This window comes from Carassius carassius, chromosome 34 (genome assembly GCF_963082965.1).
Source record: "Carassius carassius chromosome 34, fCarCar2.1, whole genome shotgun sequence".
In the NCBI taxonomy this organism is placed as follows: Eukaryota; Metazoa; Chordata; class Actinopteri; order Cypriniformes; family Cyprinidae; genus Carassius; species Carassius carassius.
The window spans coordinates 24502341-24519592 of NC_081788.1; the positions used below are offsets into that span (position 1 = coordinate 24502341).

A 17252-nucleotide genomic window follows, 5' to 3' on the forward strand; every position below is an offset into this window, starting at 1 on the left:
ATTACAGATACTTCCATCTTTGGAAGATCTGCTACCAGAAGTACTCAGTGATGGCCTCTCACGTGGATTGGAATGAAAATCCATTTAATTTGAGAGAACAACACCTTAAAATAAAATATATCAAGACAGACACAATATGGTGTTAAGAAAACACTCACTTTCATTTTATTCACCATAAAAACTAGGTAATGAAAAGGAGTTGCAACAACCTGACATTTTTGTGCTCCCAGGAAGTAAGTCACATGGGTGTGAAATAATATACGTAATATTTTTTTCCAGACGGAAAAATTGCTTCTATGTTCAGACTACAAACTAAAATATAAACATAAACATTGTAAAATTTACACTAGTGACAATCACCTTTTCTAACATCCAGAAGTCAAATCTGTCACAAGTAGAGGCACGTAGGTACTGAAACGTTGGCTTTGGTGTTGTTTTCGAGCTTCAACGTGTCCAAATATGCATTTATTACTGTGTTTTCTCTGCATTTCAAATATTAATTTTGTCAGTACTGATTTAATTTGCTTGGTAACAGCCCAAATGACTTATTATTCTAATTGACTGATTCAATTTAAGAGTTTGACTGAAAAGATGATGCACACTTTAGAAATGGCTTTATAAAGGTAAAAATTCCCATTCTGCTGTGAATTGATCAACACAGAATATGAAGAATATTTAAAAAAAACTTTAGCTGTCTACGGTTGTCCTGAAGATATCAGCACAATATCACACTCAGCAAAATATCAACTTATTATCGTTATCGATAAAATCCCAGAAAATATCAAGAATTTTATTAATTTTTTTGTCAATATCATACAGTCGCTAATATATTTAACGTTTTGTTTAGAAAATAATAATAATAAAAAAGTGCCCTTTTTTCCACTTGAGCCCCTGCCCCTCAGAATGTCTGTGAACGTCACTGGTTGGGAGTACACAAATTTCAGCTTCACATCATCTTGCCTGCTGAGAAGTGGTAGATCATATTCCTTTGAGACCTTTGACCATAAGCTGTCAGTGTGTTTGAAAATAAAAAGAGGATTTAAAAAATTTGCATTCATGGTCTTTGTCTCCAAAGACTACACACAACTGCTCACTCTGGACTTCATATATTCACCCTGGCTCTGTTCTTGAACATTTTGAGAGGTATAATGAGCAGCTGACTTTATGCCTTTCAGGCAATGTTGCACAAAGGTTCTTGGACAGTCCCAGAGAAACTCAGGAACATCAGCACTGTAGACCTTATGTCAACATAGTTTTGAACCATACTGTGTTATCTGCTTTATAAAGATGGCTCCATATTTTATTTTATTATTATTATTATTTTTAATTTAGGAAGGGGGTCCCTTGTTAGGGGATCATTAATAATTATATTTAATTTTTTAATGTGTTTTAAGTCATGTCTATATATGCAATTTGGTCATTCAAATATTTATCTTTCCATTATTGTGCATAGTTAATGTAGCCCACCTTCTTATGTACCTAATAAAAAGTTTGGCTGTGCAGCCAACTTTTTTGGTCATTTGTATGTACATTCTTTTCCTTTTGCCAAAATATACATACTCATCCTCTGAAGAGAGCTGAAATATATAGAAAAAAGTTCAGGGAAAGCATGCTTTTGTAAATTGTGCATTAGGTAACCTATTTTAAAAAATCTTACCTCTGGAGTCTTGTAATTCTTTTGCGGATTGCCATGCTGACAACAATGAATTACTCTGTTCGTAACAGAAAGAGGTACATTCTCAGACAAATCTTCCACCTGCCAAACCAGACAGTGTAGACCCTTTTCTTTCTTTCTTTTGTCATCAGACCTACATTTAAAAGCAAACACTTTAATAAAATACATTTTTGTAATAATATTCAGTTCTGTAAAGGCAACCAAAACATACAGTATATCTTATTCTTACCAAGCAGCAAATGATGTCAGTGTTTCACTCTAGTGTGTTTACATTCTGAGGTCACGTTTGGGTTGTCACGGCAAGTGCGGCATTTCGAACAGCAGTTTTTTAATGGATACCGCATGACCATTAGCAGGCTTTGAGGTGACCATGACGGAATTAAACCCATACCAATGTCATCCAGCATCTCCATAATTAACACGTTTTGTAGTTATGTTGTCCTAGTGGGTTGTTAGCATATTTACCAGAAAACTAGGTCGATATGATGCATCATAATTCCAACCTGTAAGGCAACAAATTGTGAAAAGGCAAATAGGGGGACGGTTTTATGCCGTGTGTTCAGTGGTCTGTAGTTGTATCTAATGGAGCCGGAAGAGACAGGAGGAGAATGTTTACAATGCTGAGGGGAATGTTAGCGGTCACAGGCTGAGCTAACAGAGTGAAGGACTTCCTGCGTTCCTGAGATTTATTAAAGAAAGAGTTTAGAAAAACAGAAATTTTGTTACAAATTCATTAGATATTTTATTGTTTCTTCTATGGAACATAAAATATAGTATTGGCTAATATAATATAATATAATATAATATAATATAATATAATATAATATAATATAATATAATATAATATAATATATAATAATTTGATATATTATAGATTATAATATTTTTAGAGTGAAATGTTACATTAAGATTGTTTTTATTTTATGTAATAATAATAATTATAATAATAATAGTAATAAATACAAATATTAAACAAAATAAGAAATGCTATTACTTTATAGTATTTTAAAATCAGTATAATGGCCTAATTGTGCATTCCTACAAACAAGCACATCAAACCTGGAGCTTTAAATTTGAAATTGCAATCACAGTTTTTCAGAAAAATCACAATTAAAATCCTATATTTTGAAAGGGCTCCAAAATAACATAAAAGCAATGTTGTCCAGTCTCTTGCAGTATTGTCCAAGTCTTCTGAAGCCATAGAGCATTTTATTTTATTTTACTATTTTATTTATTTATTTTATTTTTACTATTACTGTCCACTAAAATGATCTGCATTCGTTCAAATATGACACCTTTAGACATAACATGTCAGGTTTGGAATATAGCACATGACTTGTAAAGTCCACTTTTATGGTATTTTTGTTATGTCCGTTGTCATGTTTGGTAATATTTCTCCTTTTGTGCTCCATGGAGGGAAGAAAATCATGGGTTTGTAATGGAATGGGAATGAGTAAATGATGACAGAATTGTAACTTTTCCTTTAAATTGTCCCGTGTGAGTTTTTAACTGCCATTACCCATTTCTATTCACATAACATGCATTTAGACATTCAGCAGATCTGCTGAGAGTTTCTTTACCATTTATAATGATAGCTAGCAGAGCAACTACATGACAGATATAAAAGGCAGCTAGCCACAACTGCATCATTGCATTCATGATTATTTTCAATCTGTTGACAATCCAAGAGGTCAGTTGGGAAGTCAGTCCCTGTTATTGAAATCTTCATTCTGCTTAAACGCCCCAGGGAGCTTATATATGAGGAATACTTTCTGAGGAACATGAATTAATATTAAAAGACTTCCACAACTCCATGAGACAGGTGCGGGACCATTAGGTGAAGCTGCAAGATGACAAGTAATTGCTCTTAGCTTGCTCACACACACACACCGGGTGTAAAGCGTAGAGAATGACACTAGAAAATGAATCACAGGCTTGCTGTAGGGGAAAGCTGTGCGTGGTGGAGAATGGTAAGAGCATATGTCATTAATTTGTCTGCCGAGTGACTCGCACACATTCGATACGTTATGTTAAAGGTTGCGTTTGAGGAGAGCTGAGCTGGTGAGAGGAAATTCCTCTCTCCTGTGCTGCAGGTCTTCTGTTATACTGCATGTCTTCGGGATATAGTGTCACCCGATGAATTGTATTCCTGAATGTGTCTAAAGCCAGCACCCTACACCCACTCTCGAGGATTCTGTCACATAGCACTTCTCTCCAGCCTGAAACACAGACATGACCTCATTGTTTCAGCCCTGAAGGACATGGAAGCCACTTTGGTTTCTCCACCCAGAAAAGCCAGAAAGCCTTTTAAGGAGAGAACATTGATGAACCACTCAAAGGAATGGGTTTTTTTTTTGGTGCCTAAACTCAGCTAAAGAGCAGACATTGAAGTTGCAATAATACAATGCATTCATTGACTTACATTAATTAACATGTTTAATGGATGCAACCCTTTACATCTGAATAGACATTCAGATGTTACAGTAGTCAGCACTGGAGTCAATAGAGAATGATAAAATAGGCCTGTTTTTCTGTATCTCCATGAGAAATATATTAAAAGCCAGATGCCATGTTATGCAAAGCACAGATTTACAGCACAGACAGTGAGATGTGATATTGTAAACTGTTTAAATGTACTGTTTTTACCCATAAAAGCACCCTTTAATGTTTTTGTTTCTTTGCTTTTGCTTTGTGTTTTATGTAAGTTGTACATACCTTACTGTATGTATTTTACAAATATACAATGGGCTCCAAAAGCCTGAGACTGCTATTATAAAATGAAATAATTTAGCATATTTCTTATTAAATTAAATTAAGAATTATTAATTGTTATATTATCATATGTGTGTGTGTGTGTGTGTGTGTGTGTGTGTGTGTGTGTGTGTGTGTGTGCAGGTATTCTGTATATATCCACGTACACATACATGCAATTTTCACTGTCAATTTTCAGACTTTATCATATGTATATTGCTAAATTCAATCAACCATTGTAAGTTAATCACAGGAATAGTTTTAAGCGATGTGCTGTAGGCCATGGTCTCTTCCTCTTCTTGTGGTTCATCATATTATGGCTTAAACTACATTTTCTTAATAGAGAGTATTAATCACAACATTTGTGTGGGTTGAGCACTGAGCCTGATGAAACGATCTCATAATTGATTGTTTTATGGTTATTTAAACCACCACATGCTGACAGGGCGCGTACGAGAGAGAGCCCCGGCTGTGCGCGCGCACTCACAGTCTTCAAACAACACGAGCGCTTCTTGCTCGTTGGTACGTACGCCAAAGTTTCACGTGGAGCATTCAGAGATTTTTTTTTCTACATGACAGGCTGCTGGCTCCCACTGTTAATTTTTATTTTTTTTGGAAAAGCAATCTCTGTATTATCTTAAAGCCCTAAAGTTTACATTGGTTACTGTATTCTTTCAATTGCTCTAAACAAGTATTTTGGGTGAACTTTTTTATTGAATGCTAGACATCAAGTTGTTGTTATTTTCATCTGAAAGAAGAACTTTTTTTCAGTAAGCTAGGCCCTATGTGTTCAGTAAGCTTGTTTCAGTAAGCTATGTGTTTTCAAGGCTTCAAGGTTTTATTGAATGCTGTCTCTATACAAGTGCAAAGTAATGCATTCTTAGTCAGTCTTTTATTTTGTAATTTTAAGAGCAATAAACATATATTGCAATGTTAAGGAATTCATGTTTTTTTCATTCAGATATGTAAATCAACATGTATAAATTGTTAGTAGTCAATTAATGGGGAGATAATCGAAATCGAATCGGTCTGAAAAATTAATCGTTAGATTAATCGATGCATCGAAATAATAATCGCTAGATTAATCGTTTAAAAAATAATCATTTATCCCAGCCCTAATTGCCATGCTTGCACTTGCTCTTACCACCATGATGCTAGGAAGTTATGGGTGTTTGGCAGAGCATTTTTATGTTGTTGCTGATGTGAGTTTTTTATGTGTTTGCTAGGGTGTTTGTGGTGGTTAATGCAAATTTCTGTCATGAAAAATACTTGGCTAGTGTATGCTGTAGCAGTTGCAGTGCATTTCAGAAACCCCCCACCTTACTCAGCTCCACCTATAAATCTGCTATGGGGTGATTTATGTATGTTATATACAGTATATGGGTTATTTCATACGTTATCAGTGCAACAGCAGTATTTCTTACATGTTCACAGCAGCATGTCTGTGGATCTATTGGTAGAAGCAAGTCTTGGTACTTGGTCTGCTCTGCTACATCAGTTCTGTTCCGCCAAGACCAAACACATTAATATTGCCATGTATATTACCATGCTAAACTCTCAGAGAGAAAGGAAAGAAATGTCTAAAATATACCTTTGGTTGTTTATTTCACTTTGTCTGTTTGTCTGCAGTTTTCATGTACAATACATGTCTTTAAAGGATGTAAAAAAAAAAAAAAGACTTAACCAAAATCCCCCCTTTAAAAACTCATATCAAAGACTCATATCAATTATATATTGTTCAGATTTCTGTTCTAGAAACATATGCAAATGAGTGCAAATTTATATAAAAAGTTTGCAATTCATACCCCCGCTTTCAAAGACAAGGCTTAAGCATAGTCCCAGACTAAAACACATCTCTGAACTGTTTTAACTGAAAGAAACTTGCACTGACTGATCTTAAAATCTGTCAGTGTCACTGATTTGTCTCAAAATGCACATCAGTAGTTTTTCTTTCTAAGGCACATTTATAAAAGCTACTTAAATGTCCTAATTGAATTATGGCCTAATCCTGTTTTAACCCTAAGCCCTGTATGTAAAACCAGGCCTTAGTGTAACATTGTAAATAGTTTTATTATTTTGCCTTATTCATTTGGGGTGTATTGCCTCCAAAGGCATTTTTAAGTGACGTGACATACAGCCAAGTATGGTGACACATTTAACCCATCCAAAGTGCACACACAGCAGTGAACACACACACACCATGAACACACATGTGGAGCAGTGGGCAGCCATTTATGCTGCGGCGACCCGGGGAGCAGTTGGGGTTTCAGTGCCTTGCTCAAAGGCACCTAAGTCGTGGTATTGCCGGCCCGAGACTTGAACTCAAAACCCTAGTGGTAGGAGTCAAACTCTCTAACCACTAGGCCACGACTTCCCCAAATGCCACGACTACCCCTTTAACATGGTGCAACAGCTTAGAAAAAACTGAGTTCATGGTGCATGAGCAAGAGTTATAGTGAAGTGCAAGTGGTTATAATGAAACCGACTCAATCATGAAATATATAAATATAATAATGTTATATAATAATGTAATAAAAATGTGCATACTTTGTTTATGATATCCAATCTGTTAGGTGGTTAGATGTGGGTGTGGGGTCACCACAGTTTTGAATTCTAACAAATGGTTTGCGGACCAAAAAACCTGTGCCCTAACCTCAAGTATGAGCAATAGTGTAATAGCCAAGCATGCTGTAATTGCTTTTAAACCTACACTACTCAGGTCAAAGTTTACTGAGTGTAAATACATCCACCCACGCTTCCAAACAGCCATTTACCTCCAGCAAACATGCATGCTGGGAGATATTGTCTTTACTTTTGGGTGTAGATTTTCCCAGTGCAGGGAAGAGGCCAGTACATCACAAAAGCCACAGGACAAAGGCCACACACACATGCTCACAGAGGAAAGGGGGCAGAGCTAGCTCACACTGTTCAGCCTACTTCCGTTGCACACAGCAGCAGTCCAGCCAGCACAACGAAAGAGAGAGAGAGAGAGAGAGAGAGAGAGAGACTGGATCGGCGCAGCCCACAGTCCTTGGCCCACTTTAAATATGAGTGGGGGGGGGTTTAAAGCAGCTCCTCTATGAGAGTGTGACAGTTTAAACAAGGAGGCCGGAGCGTGAGGAGAGAGAGGCGGGGCCATGGGATTGTGTGTGTGAGCTTGTGTGCACTGTTCCCAGTGGCTCCGAGCCGCAGCAGAGGTAGCAAAATGGAGCTGTGAGCTGCCTTCCTCATCCACGTCTTCATCACCAGGGGACCGGGGATCTTGACAGCATGTCTGGTGAGTATTTTGGCCTGGAATCCCTGTGGTTCTGACAGGCGCGCTGTAGATCCAGATCTCAGTGGATGGAGTATGTTATGGGAGCGCTGCATTGTGCTTGAATGGCATCTCATTACAAGGGAGAGGTGAGGGACGAGTCACAGCACTCCCCCTGCCTTTGTCAACATTATCGGGGCATTAATCGATGGTAAACAGCATGCTGCTGCTGTCAGCAGGGATTGTGGCCGGTAACTGAGGTGTTCAGTTCCTATGAACGGATCAGGGCTTTTAACTCTGCATTATCTTTATCTTCTGTCCTTTGTGTGGGAGCAGATGTACATAAACACACACTGGGTGAGGAACACACGCCGTGCCCTGCGGTCAGGTGGACAGTAGATGTCTTCATGAGTGCTTTTGTTAACGTTTTTTTCATTTAATGGCTCTGTCAGGTTGGGAATTGATATTATGAGATCCATTATTCCACCCTGTTACTGGGTGATGGTGACACGTTCTGTTTGACATCCCAGCAATCTCTATGTGAATGGGCGGATCTGATAAACTGTGTTTGAAGAGCTTGATATGAGAAAATGAGGTTTTGTGCGGTTTGTAAGTCACTCTTAAAAAGAAAGGTTCCAAAGAACAAGTTTTGGTTTCCCAAAGAACCTTTTAGTCAACAGTTCTTAAAAGACCCATATTTTTTATAGTGTAAAACATAAAAAAAATAATAATTTAGTGCATTAGTGTGTTCTCTAGCACAAGAAAGAGCTAAATATTTGCTTGAGAAGCTGCATAATGAAGACTGAGAATATGTTATGAATGTGTGGTATTTATTCTAAATAATGAGTATTTTGCTTTGTTACTGCCTTGATTAATCTAAACATTTATTGCCAAACAACATTAATTAATTTACATCATGAACGTGCTGTTGTCATTCGACATGCTTCTGAACACATAACATATAAATCTTAATCGTACAAGACATAAACAATAAATAGTCAAGTATGATTTTTTTGTTCATTAGAGGAAATCAGTTTCAATGTTGATAGAAAATTGACATACAATTTTAATTTTAAGAAACTGTTTGCCTGTATGTTCACAAATAAGTTTAAAATATTTTTTAAGGGAAAAAGATTCACAAATAAAAGATTTGTGGACAGTTCAAACACATCAAAACAATATATATGGTATGCATAGTATTTATCACAACTTGGAATATTTGATTCTGTCAGTTGAGGCATTCTGCAGTCGGATATTTTTGTATATTGACCACCAAACTGTACAACTGACCATTGACCTAGGCTTTGGGATGATATTTTATTGCTATTTTACTAGTTTCCCTCATTTAGTTAAAGAGTCAGCTGCTTGAGGTGTGTGTGTATAGATAGATATATTTTTGACAATATTTTCTAACTCACATTTTTACAACCAGAATATTCACTTCGAAAACCAGAAAAGCATGCCTTCACAAGGTCTTTTTTTTTTCTACCAGGCAGGTGCAGTGTAAATGGGCTATGATGAGGACAAAATTAATATTATTTTATAAAAGGAATATTATTATTAATAGTAGGTATCTGTTTATTGCTCAGTTAGGAGCAAGGTTTGGGACTTTTTTTAACAATTTTTTGACAAATTTTTTGCATCTGACATATTCTCTCCAAGCCAATCTAAGCCATTATCTCTAGTTGTGTGAAGGTTTTTTAAGGGCCCTCAAAATTCATGATGATTGCAAAAACCTTGTCACTTAGCAGATTAAAATTCTCCAAAGTGCAGAAATATTGTTCCATTTTAATTGCCTCTCTCTGCTTAACCATTTTAAAGCTTCTGTCATTTCTGGCAGTTCAAAAGTCTTGCTGGTTGGGGGTTGGTCAGATTGGCTGTCAGTCCTTAGAAATTGTCAATTTCATACCATGTTATGCCATGTTATAACCTCGTTAGTTAATGCACAGTAAACATCAACAGTTTGTTGTCTTATTTAATGTTGTTACAGGTACTGATATAGGAATGTGCATTGGAAACTCTATATTGTCACAAAATGTACATGCATAACATTAATTTAGATTTTTTTTTTCTCCTGGTTTCTCATTTGTTTTCCATGCCCCAAGAATCTCCCAAATAATCTTCTTTGAAAACAGGCTTGTGGGTTTTAGGAGTGACCCCATCGGTAGTGCTGAGATTATGTAACTTCATCTGTGGAGTCAAACACAGCTGTTGAAATGCAGTAATAAGCTGTGTACCAGGGTATTATGGGATGCTGAATAATTACATTGTTCACTGAGCTCCTAAATGTTTTTTTTTTTTATTATAAAACGCAAGGTTTAGTGGGATGTGTTACATGAGCTGACTGATCTAGTTCATGCGTATCTTGTATATTCATATTGCCCTTAAGGGATAAACGGATAGAATTTACACTTTTTCTTGTGTTTTACTCCAAGAATATAGCAAAAATCATATTTATGTGTGAGTAAAAATGGCTTTAGTACTTATAAGCAGATAATTAAAATACAATTTTAGCTTTTGAAATCTTGGCTTATGAGATTCTCTTAAATATAGCTTGTTTATAATCTCAGCCTACAGTATATACAATATATATACAGCCTATATACAGTGCAAACACACATACACACACACACACACACACACACACCACCACATGTTCACAACACATTTTTGATAAAAAATACTGTAATATTAAAAATTTTTATTATATATATATATATATAATTTAAAATTACTTTTTTATTCTGTTTTGATATATTTTAAATTATAATTTATTCCTATGAATAAGATGAATCATTACTCCAGTCTTCAGTGTCACATGATCCTTCAGAAATCATTCTTATATTCTGATTTGCTGCTCATGAAACATTTATTATTATTATTATTATTATTAATTATTTGATGAATAGAAAGTTCAAAAGAACAGCATATATTTAAAATAGAACTTTTTTGTGTAGCAATGTCTGTCTCTTTGCTGTCACTTTTGATCAATAAAATGATTAATTTCATTCAAAAATGCAGAACATTTTACCCCCTTGTAAAACATTACTGTAGTTTTACTGTATGTATTTCCCAGTTGCACTCCAATCCAAGTTTGAATTTCCATTAAACAGCATGGTATGCCAGGTTCACTGAGCCATTGTCATTCTCTTTAAAAATCTTGCTTGTATTGCTGGTTTCCTTGGCAGTCATTTCCTATTTGGAGCAGAGATCTCGAGGGAGGACTGCTTCCTGTCGGGGAGTGTGGGAACCATTGGAGGCGGAGTCAACCACAGATATAGGACGCAAACTTAGACCAGACGGCAGGCTGCACTCTTCAACATGAATTTAATTACAGCATGCGAGGTCTGCGGAGTCCACAATCTGCTGCTGTCTATCTTTCCTCGCTTATTATTGGCTCATGAAGACATACTTAAAAAGAAACCGATTTCCTTGCCGTAATGTAGAAGTGTTTTTTTATTAATTGCCTATTTAGTGTCATCATTATTTTTAAGGCTTTGTAGTGAAGTGATACATAGACTATTAATTGCTGGTTGCTGAGGATTTATTTGACCTTTAATTATGTAGCAAAAAAACTGTAGCAAAAAAATCTGTATGTTTTTTTGTTTGTAAAATCATCTTTTTAAAGCATAACATTCCAAACCCAACAAGAACTGCAGCGACAATCCTTAAATCCCTGCTCTGAAAACAAGAGCAGCATTTTTTTTTTTTTTTTTATAGAAATCCTTGAAAATGGATTTGGGTGTGTTCAAGATGCAACAGATTGTTCCCTAGGGCACTTGAAGACTAAGACACTCCCTCGCTCTAAATGTTTTAGGCAGAGTGCTGTACAGTGAACACGGTTTCCCAGCCCTGGTGTCTGATATCTTTCAGGAAAATCACTGATAATCACTGCACTGGCTCACTCATCTTGAAACCTCTGGACTTGTTTTGTTTTGCACTGGGATCATGTTGAATCAGAATTGTAAAAAGTAAGTTTGGGAAATGTTGCTTCTTTCTGTTTTTCTCATCTTGATGGCTGCAGATAAACTGCGTGTTTGACTGTTTTTTAGTAACCCTCAATGGAGTTTTAATTTTTTTTTTAATTTTTTTTTTTTGTAGTAGCCACACAGAATGGATCTTTGATGTCTGAATACCAGAGGTGGAAAGAGTACAAAAATATTCTACTCAAGTAAAAGTACCATTACATTAATGAAATTTTACTTAAGTACAAGTAAAAGTACCAGTCTAAAAATCAACTCAAGTAAAAGTAAAAAGTAACTCATTTAAAATTTACTCAGAGTAAAAATTACTTAGTTACATTTTAACAGTGGGAGGGAGTCAAAAATGGGACAGGCCAAGGGTGTCAAACTCAGTTCCTGGAGGGCCACAGTCCTGCACAGATTTAACCCTAATTAGACACACCTGATCCAGCTAATCTAATCATTTAGGTTTATTTGAAAACTACATGACATGTGTGCTGGAGCAGGGTTAGAACTAAACTCTGCAGGGCTATGGCCCTCCAGGAACTGAGTTTGACACCACTGGGATAGGTCTATTAATCTCAAACTAGTTGTTTTTAATTAAAGTAATCAGTTATTTAGAATAATAAAACATTTGGGCTGTTACCAGGCAAATCAGTATCAACAAACTCATCTTTTAATGCAGAGGAAATGCAGAAGATTCATTGGAAGTGGCATTTAGATGTATTACACTGTTTAGTGCAGGACAAGAATGCATTTAACCTGCAGTTACAAATGCATGAATAATATTTTGATATACAAGACATAAAATGTTGAATACTCATTTGAAATGATAAGAAATTAATTATTTAAAAAAATTAAAAGATACTTTAAATGTGAAATTAAAATGGCCAGTATGTGTCAGCAAGTCATTGTTAATAAGTGAGTCATTGCGATTGAACCGAATCATTTAAACTGTTGATTCATTCAGAAACGAAACACTGTCACGTTGCTCAGAGACGCAAAACTGTGCTTTGGTGGCTGTGTTTGGAATTATTTTCTGTTGTAGAAATAGAGCTAAAAAGGCAATATGGTGTCCAAAACGTAAGTCTCTTAATTAACTTGTTTACTGAACTGTTATATATGTATATATGTATGTATATATTCATGATGATTTTTGGAGGAAAAGACGGCCTTCTTTGTGTGAATTTGATTTAATATATGAAATTATATAAATATGTGAATTTTCTGCCCCTATATCTTCAATTTTGTGATCATTCTGAATGCATTTTAGGAGACTGAATCACACAGTGAAAGAACGCACTATAAATGCGCGCGCACATCATTAAAACAAAAATTATGATATTATCACAGACGATATATATAGCACACTCCTAACCACTGTCTTTTTGGCTAATTTGTGTAAAACCTCTTGCTAACATGTCAAAGCTTCATTTTAACCACCAATGCAACGATGCAATTATTTAGCTTACCTCTACATTCTTGCGAAGAGTGGATGTCTCGTCGAGATTTTATAAGCTGCTAGTTTGGTCTTCCTAGGCAAGTACAGCTTACACTGCATAATAGAGCATACATATGGCCAGGGGTTCACTTCATTTCCTTCAAGTTAAACTTCAGAATATGACAGGGTTTCGTTTTCAGCGGTGTCTGCACCACGAACGCCTGTTTTGACCGTCTGCATCTTTATTGTGATTTTAGCGCCAGTTTGCCCTCCTGCCCATTATTTACTGCCGTAGTTTCCAGGGAGCGATTTTTTTTTTTTTTTACTCAGTAATTAATGTGTTTTAAAATGTAGCGAAGTACAATACTTTAAACAAAATATACTTAAGTAAAAGTAAAATTACAGATTTAAAAAATTACTTTAAAAAGTATTAGTACACAAAAAAGCTACTCAATTACAGTAACGCGAGTAAATGTAATTCGTTACTTTCCACCTCTGCTGAATACCCTAGTGGTTATTGTCATATTGATCATGATGTAGATAGGAAGATTGACAAAGCATTTTTATTTATAAAAGGGCATATTGCAATTCTAAAAAACAGTTCCACACTCAACAGGGTCCAAAACTGAGATTCTATTAAGAATTATTTATTTGTTTTTTACTTTATAATGTTGGTTTTATTATTATTAACTTTTTTCTGGTTTACATTTGTATGCAGGCACGTGCAGAGGGGGGGCGTTGGGTGCCCAAAAGGGCAAAGTGCCTTTGCCCTTTTGTGCCCAAAGTGCCCTTTTGTCATAGCAAAATTTCCTCAAAAAAATTTTTTTTCATAACATACCCTTTTGTGAATGCCTGCCCATGCCCAATCTAAATATTAGTAAAATTCTTGAATAATAATTTAGCCGTAAATAAAATGACCCACATGATGACCTTTAACCTGACGACGAGGACCTCATCCGACCGGGACGATTTGTCACGCCACACGCGCATTTTTTAATTGCCAGAGGATGTTTTCAACTAGCTGGAAAGAGGTGTTTCATTCTCAGCGAAGTGATTTTGATGTTTATTTACTTATTATTATTTTACAAGAACTATGTGATGTGAGAACATGCAGATATGTTGTTTATATTGCTGTGTGTAGCCTGTAGTGTAGAAGTAACGTTAGCGTGCTGTTTGAGGGAGAAAAGTTTCACAGGCATCGAGGGCATAGGCGTCATGCCCATTCAAAGTGAGGGAGCACGTGCTCCCTCAGATCTCTGAGCCAAGTGGATTTTAAATGCAGCTTCCAAACCGAGTAATATTTTTTTTATATATTTTATACAATCACAGCGGTGTGATTAGATAGTTCAGTGCACAGCATCAGCTAAATTCAAATCTGCGTTCGCTGGCTGGCGCTGAGCCAGAGACAGTTCTTGTTCTTTACTCTCTGTAAAATGAAAGTGTTAAAATAAGTAACTTACAATATTTGCAATATTGCAAATTCATTTGTATTAAAAATATTTTATGGCATGATATGGCACTTAAGTAAAAAGTCGGGGTTTCTATGTGTAGTTAATAGATTACACTACTTTTCCATTTATTGATCAAATAACAGTCTATAAAGGTGCAAAACGTGTTTATTTACACGCTTGAAAATCGAGATATTTCCTGATATATTAAGCATGTTTGGAATTGTTTTGAATAAAAAGGAAAAATAGATAAATAAAACATAAGCCTATATCAGTTATACAGTGCTTTCGTAACATGACTTATAGCTACCCCCCCCCCTCCAAAAAATGTGCCCCCTCAAAAATCATGACTGCATGATTCCCCTCTGATCGAGGGGTCTGGTCTTTTTATGTTATTTGACTAAACTATTATTATATTACAGTATATATTTTTTTTAACACATAGAGTGCCTTAAAAATAATTATCACAACACTGGTAAGGCTTATTCAGATTTTCACATTCTTTGAATTATCATTATGAAAATAAAAACAATTCAGAAATGAATTAAAATATAATTATATTTTAAATGTGACACAAATATTTTTTTTTCTACAATAGCAACAGTGTTTACAACAGCAAGACCACTTTAGCCTATAAACTCAATAATATCTCTGTGGAAGTAAATGTAGAAATATGTCAATATAAAATGAATAATATACCTGACCTCCCATCAAAGTGCAGTGTGGAGGAGATGAATAACACTTGTAGCCTGTCATTTGTTTACATTGCAAAGGTGTTCAATTTTAGACAACAACAACTACAACAGTAATAATAATATTAATCACTATATTCCAGTGTATCAGTTCTTTAATGTTTTGTATCAATATTTAAGGTGGACATATTAATAAGGTGCAAGAGTACCGGTAGTAGTGATGGTTAAAATAATAGATTAATGCTGAAATAGTAAATTGTGCCTTGTTCCTAGATGAAAAGAGAGTGGAAAGTAATAGATCAGATGAGGAGATGGAGATAGAGGAAGAAAAAGAGGGAAATGTAGAGGCACAAGTGTTTTCTATAGTTTTTACTATAACAGCTGTTCTTAATTATTCTGTAGAACAGAGAAGAAAAAGCCATCAGGTTGGGACAATTTAAGACATTTCAGTTTCTAATCCCAGAGTTATTATTAGGTGGAAAGAAAATATATTTTTTTTTACTTTTAAACTTAAAATTGTCTTTTCTAATCGGTTTCTTTTTCAAAACTTCATCACAGCATTTGCTGCCATATCAATACATAATCATCCATATCGATACGCGAATCAGCAAGGAATGCATCACAATATATTGCTCTATTGATATTTTGAACAGCGCTATTTAAAGTCTTGTTCCATGTGCCCCTTTTATACTTTGAGCACCTGCCCCTCCTAAGGTCCTGCACGGCCCTGCTTGTATGTACTTGATATGAATGTAATTGTTTCTTAAAATAAGTACAACAAAAAAAAAACAAGATGAAAAGAGATTGTTTGTCATTATACACTTCTTTTTTTAATGTGAAAAATTATATTTTTCCTAACTCAAATCTCACCTCGACAGTCTCACATTTCCCATGAGTCATTACCAGCCTTCTCTGAACAGAGGAGCCCATGCATGCACAAATAGAACAAGTTTGTGCCCATTTAGATGTCTTCTTGACCTTTGCATTATTTAATAATGTTTTTGTCTGCTAATAGATGATTTTCAGTGCTTATTATTCCAGAAAGAATATTTGGATAGCATTTAAATGTTCTGCCTTCTTGTTCAGAGATGTGGCTTTGCGGTTAACATAAGTGCATGCATTGAGTTGTGCTGCTGCTTGTGTAGATGATGCAGTTTTGGAGTTTGCAACATTTAGCAATCCATTATCTCCTCTGCTAATTAAAGTTTAAATGTAGAAAATGCTAAGCAATTGTTTACAAATTGCACATGTAATGATTTTTAAATTGAGTATATGTTTATCTCTTTCTTTCTCTCTCTCTCTGTATAAAATAGAGAATGTATGTATATGTATGCACTTACAAATATATGTATAAACACATATACAAACATATACAGTATACACACATATACACGTCTAATAAAAAATATAAATAAAACAACGCAGAAAAAAAAACAATATTAACTTAAACATGTCTGAAAAGGAGTTTGAAGAATCATAAGATTATTTAATCCGACACCTATTACACTGAATATTGATAACCATCAAATTTCTTAATTCTTAACATTATTTACGGGAAGAAACTCATGATCTGTTCTTACAGAACAATGACAATAAATTACTACATATATTTACACGTTTATTCCCATATGCTAACACTAAATATAAAGAAAACATAATATTTTTAATAGTAAAAATAATCAGAGATAACTTCGTCAAATCCCTTCTTTTTCGTTATTATACCTTCTAAATATAATATCTTTATACTGCTTTTTGAACTGGACCATGCTTGAGCATTGCTTGAACTTGCAACATATAGAAATACAAAAGCTTTTAAATGTTGTACAAATACAAAACATAATGAATTTGTGTGATCTCTAACGGGTGATATGAATTCTCCTTATATATCCTTATATAATGATAAAAATCTACAATCAATTTCCCCAAACCTCGAAAAGTCATTTAAATATGGTAATATCAGTGAGCAGTAAAGAATGTGGAGTGATATTAGTTATGTAATTCATAGAATTTTGTGTACAAAATATTATAAA

General features: G+C 35.0%; 1 protein-coding gene across 7 annotated transcripts in view; it reads left to right on the forward strand.

The window, feature by feature from the left end:
* LOC132114823 (disabled homolog 2-interacting protein-like) overlaps positions 1-17252 on the forward strand; it is a 99812-nt gene that overhangs the window by 57124 nt on the left and 25436 nt on the right. For 2 of the 7 annotated variants that reach the window (XM_059523172.1, XM_059523173.1), the window contains exon 1: positions 7536-7703. The exons of 4 other annotated variants lie outside the window; for them this stretch is intronic. Coding sequence is in view for 1 of the 3 variants with exons in the window: in XM_059523171.1 (XP_059379154.1) it covers positions 11628-11650 (23 nt within the window). In the remaining 2 variants the exon portion in view is untranslated. Of the gene's footprint in view, positions 1-7535; positions 7704-11507; positions 11651-17252 lie in introns of those variants that run through there. One more of the 7 variants, XM_059523171.1, reaches the window with a different exon arrangement.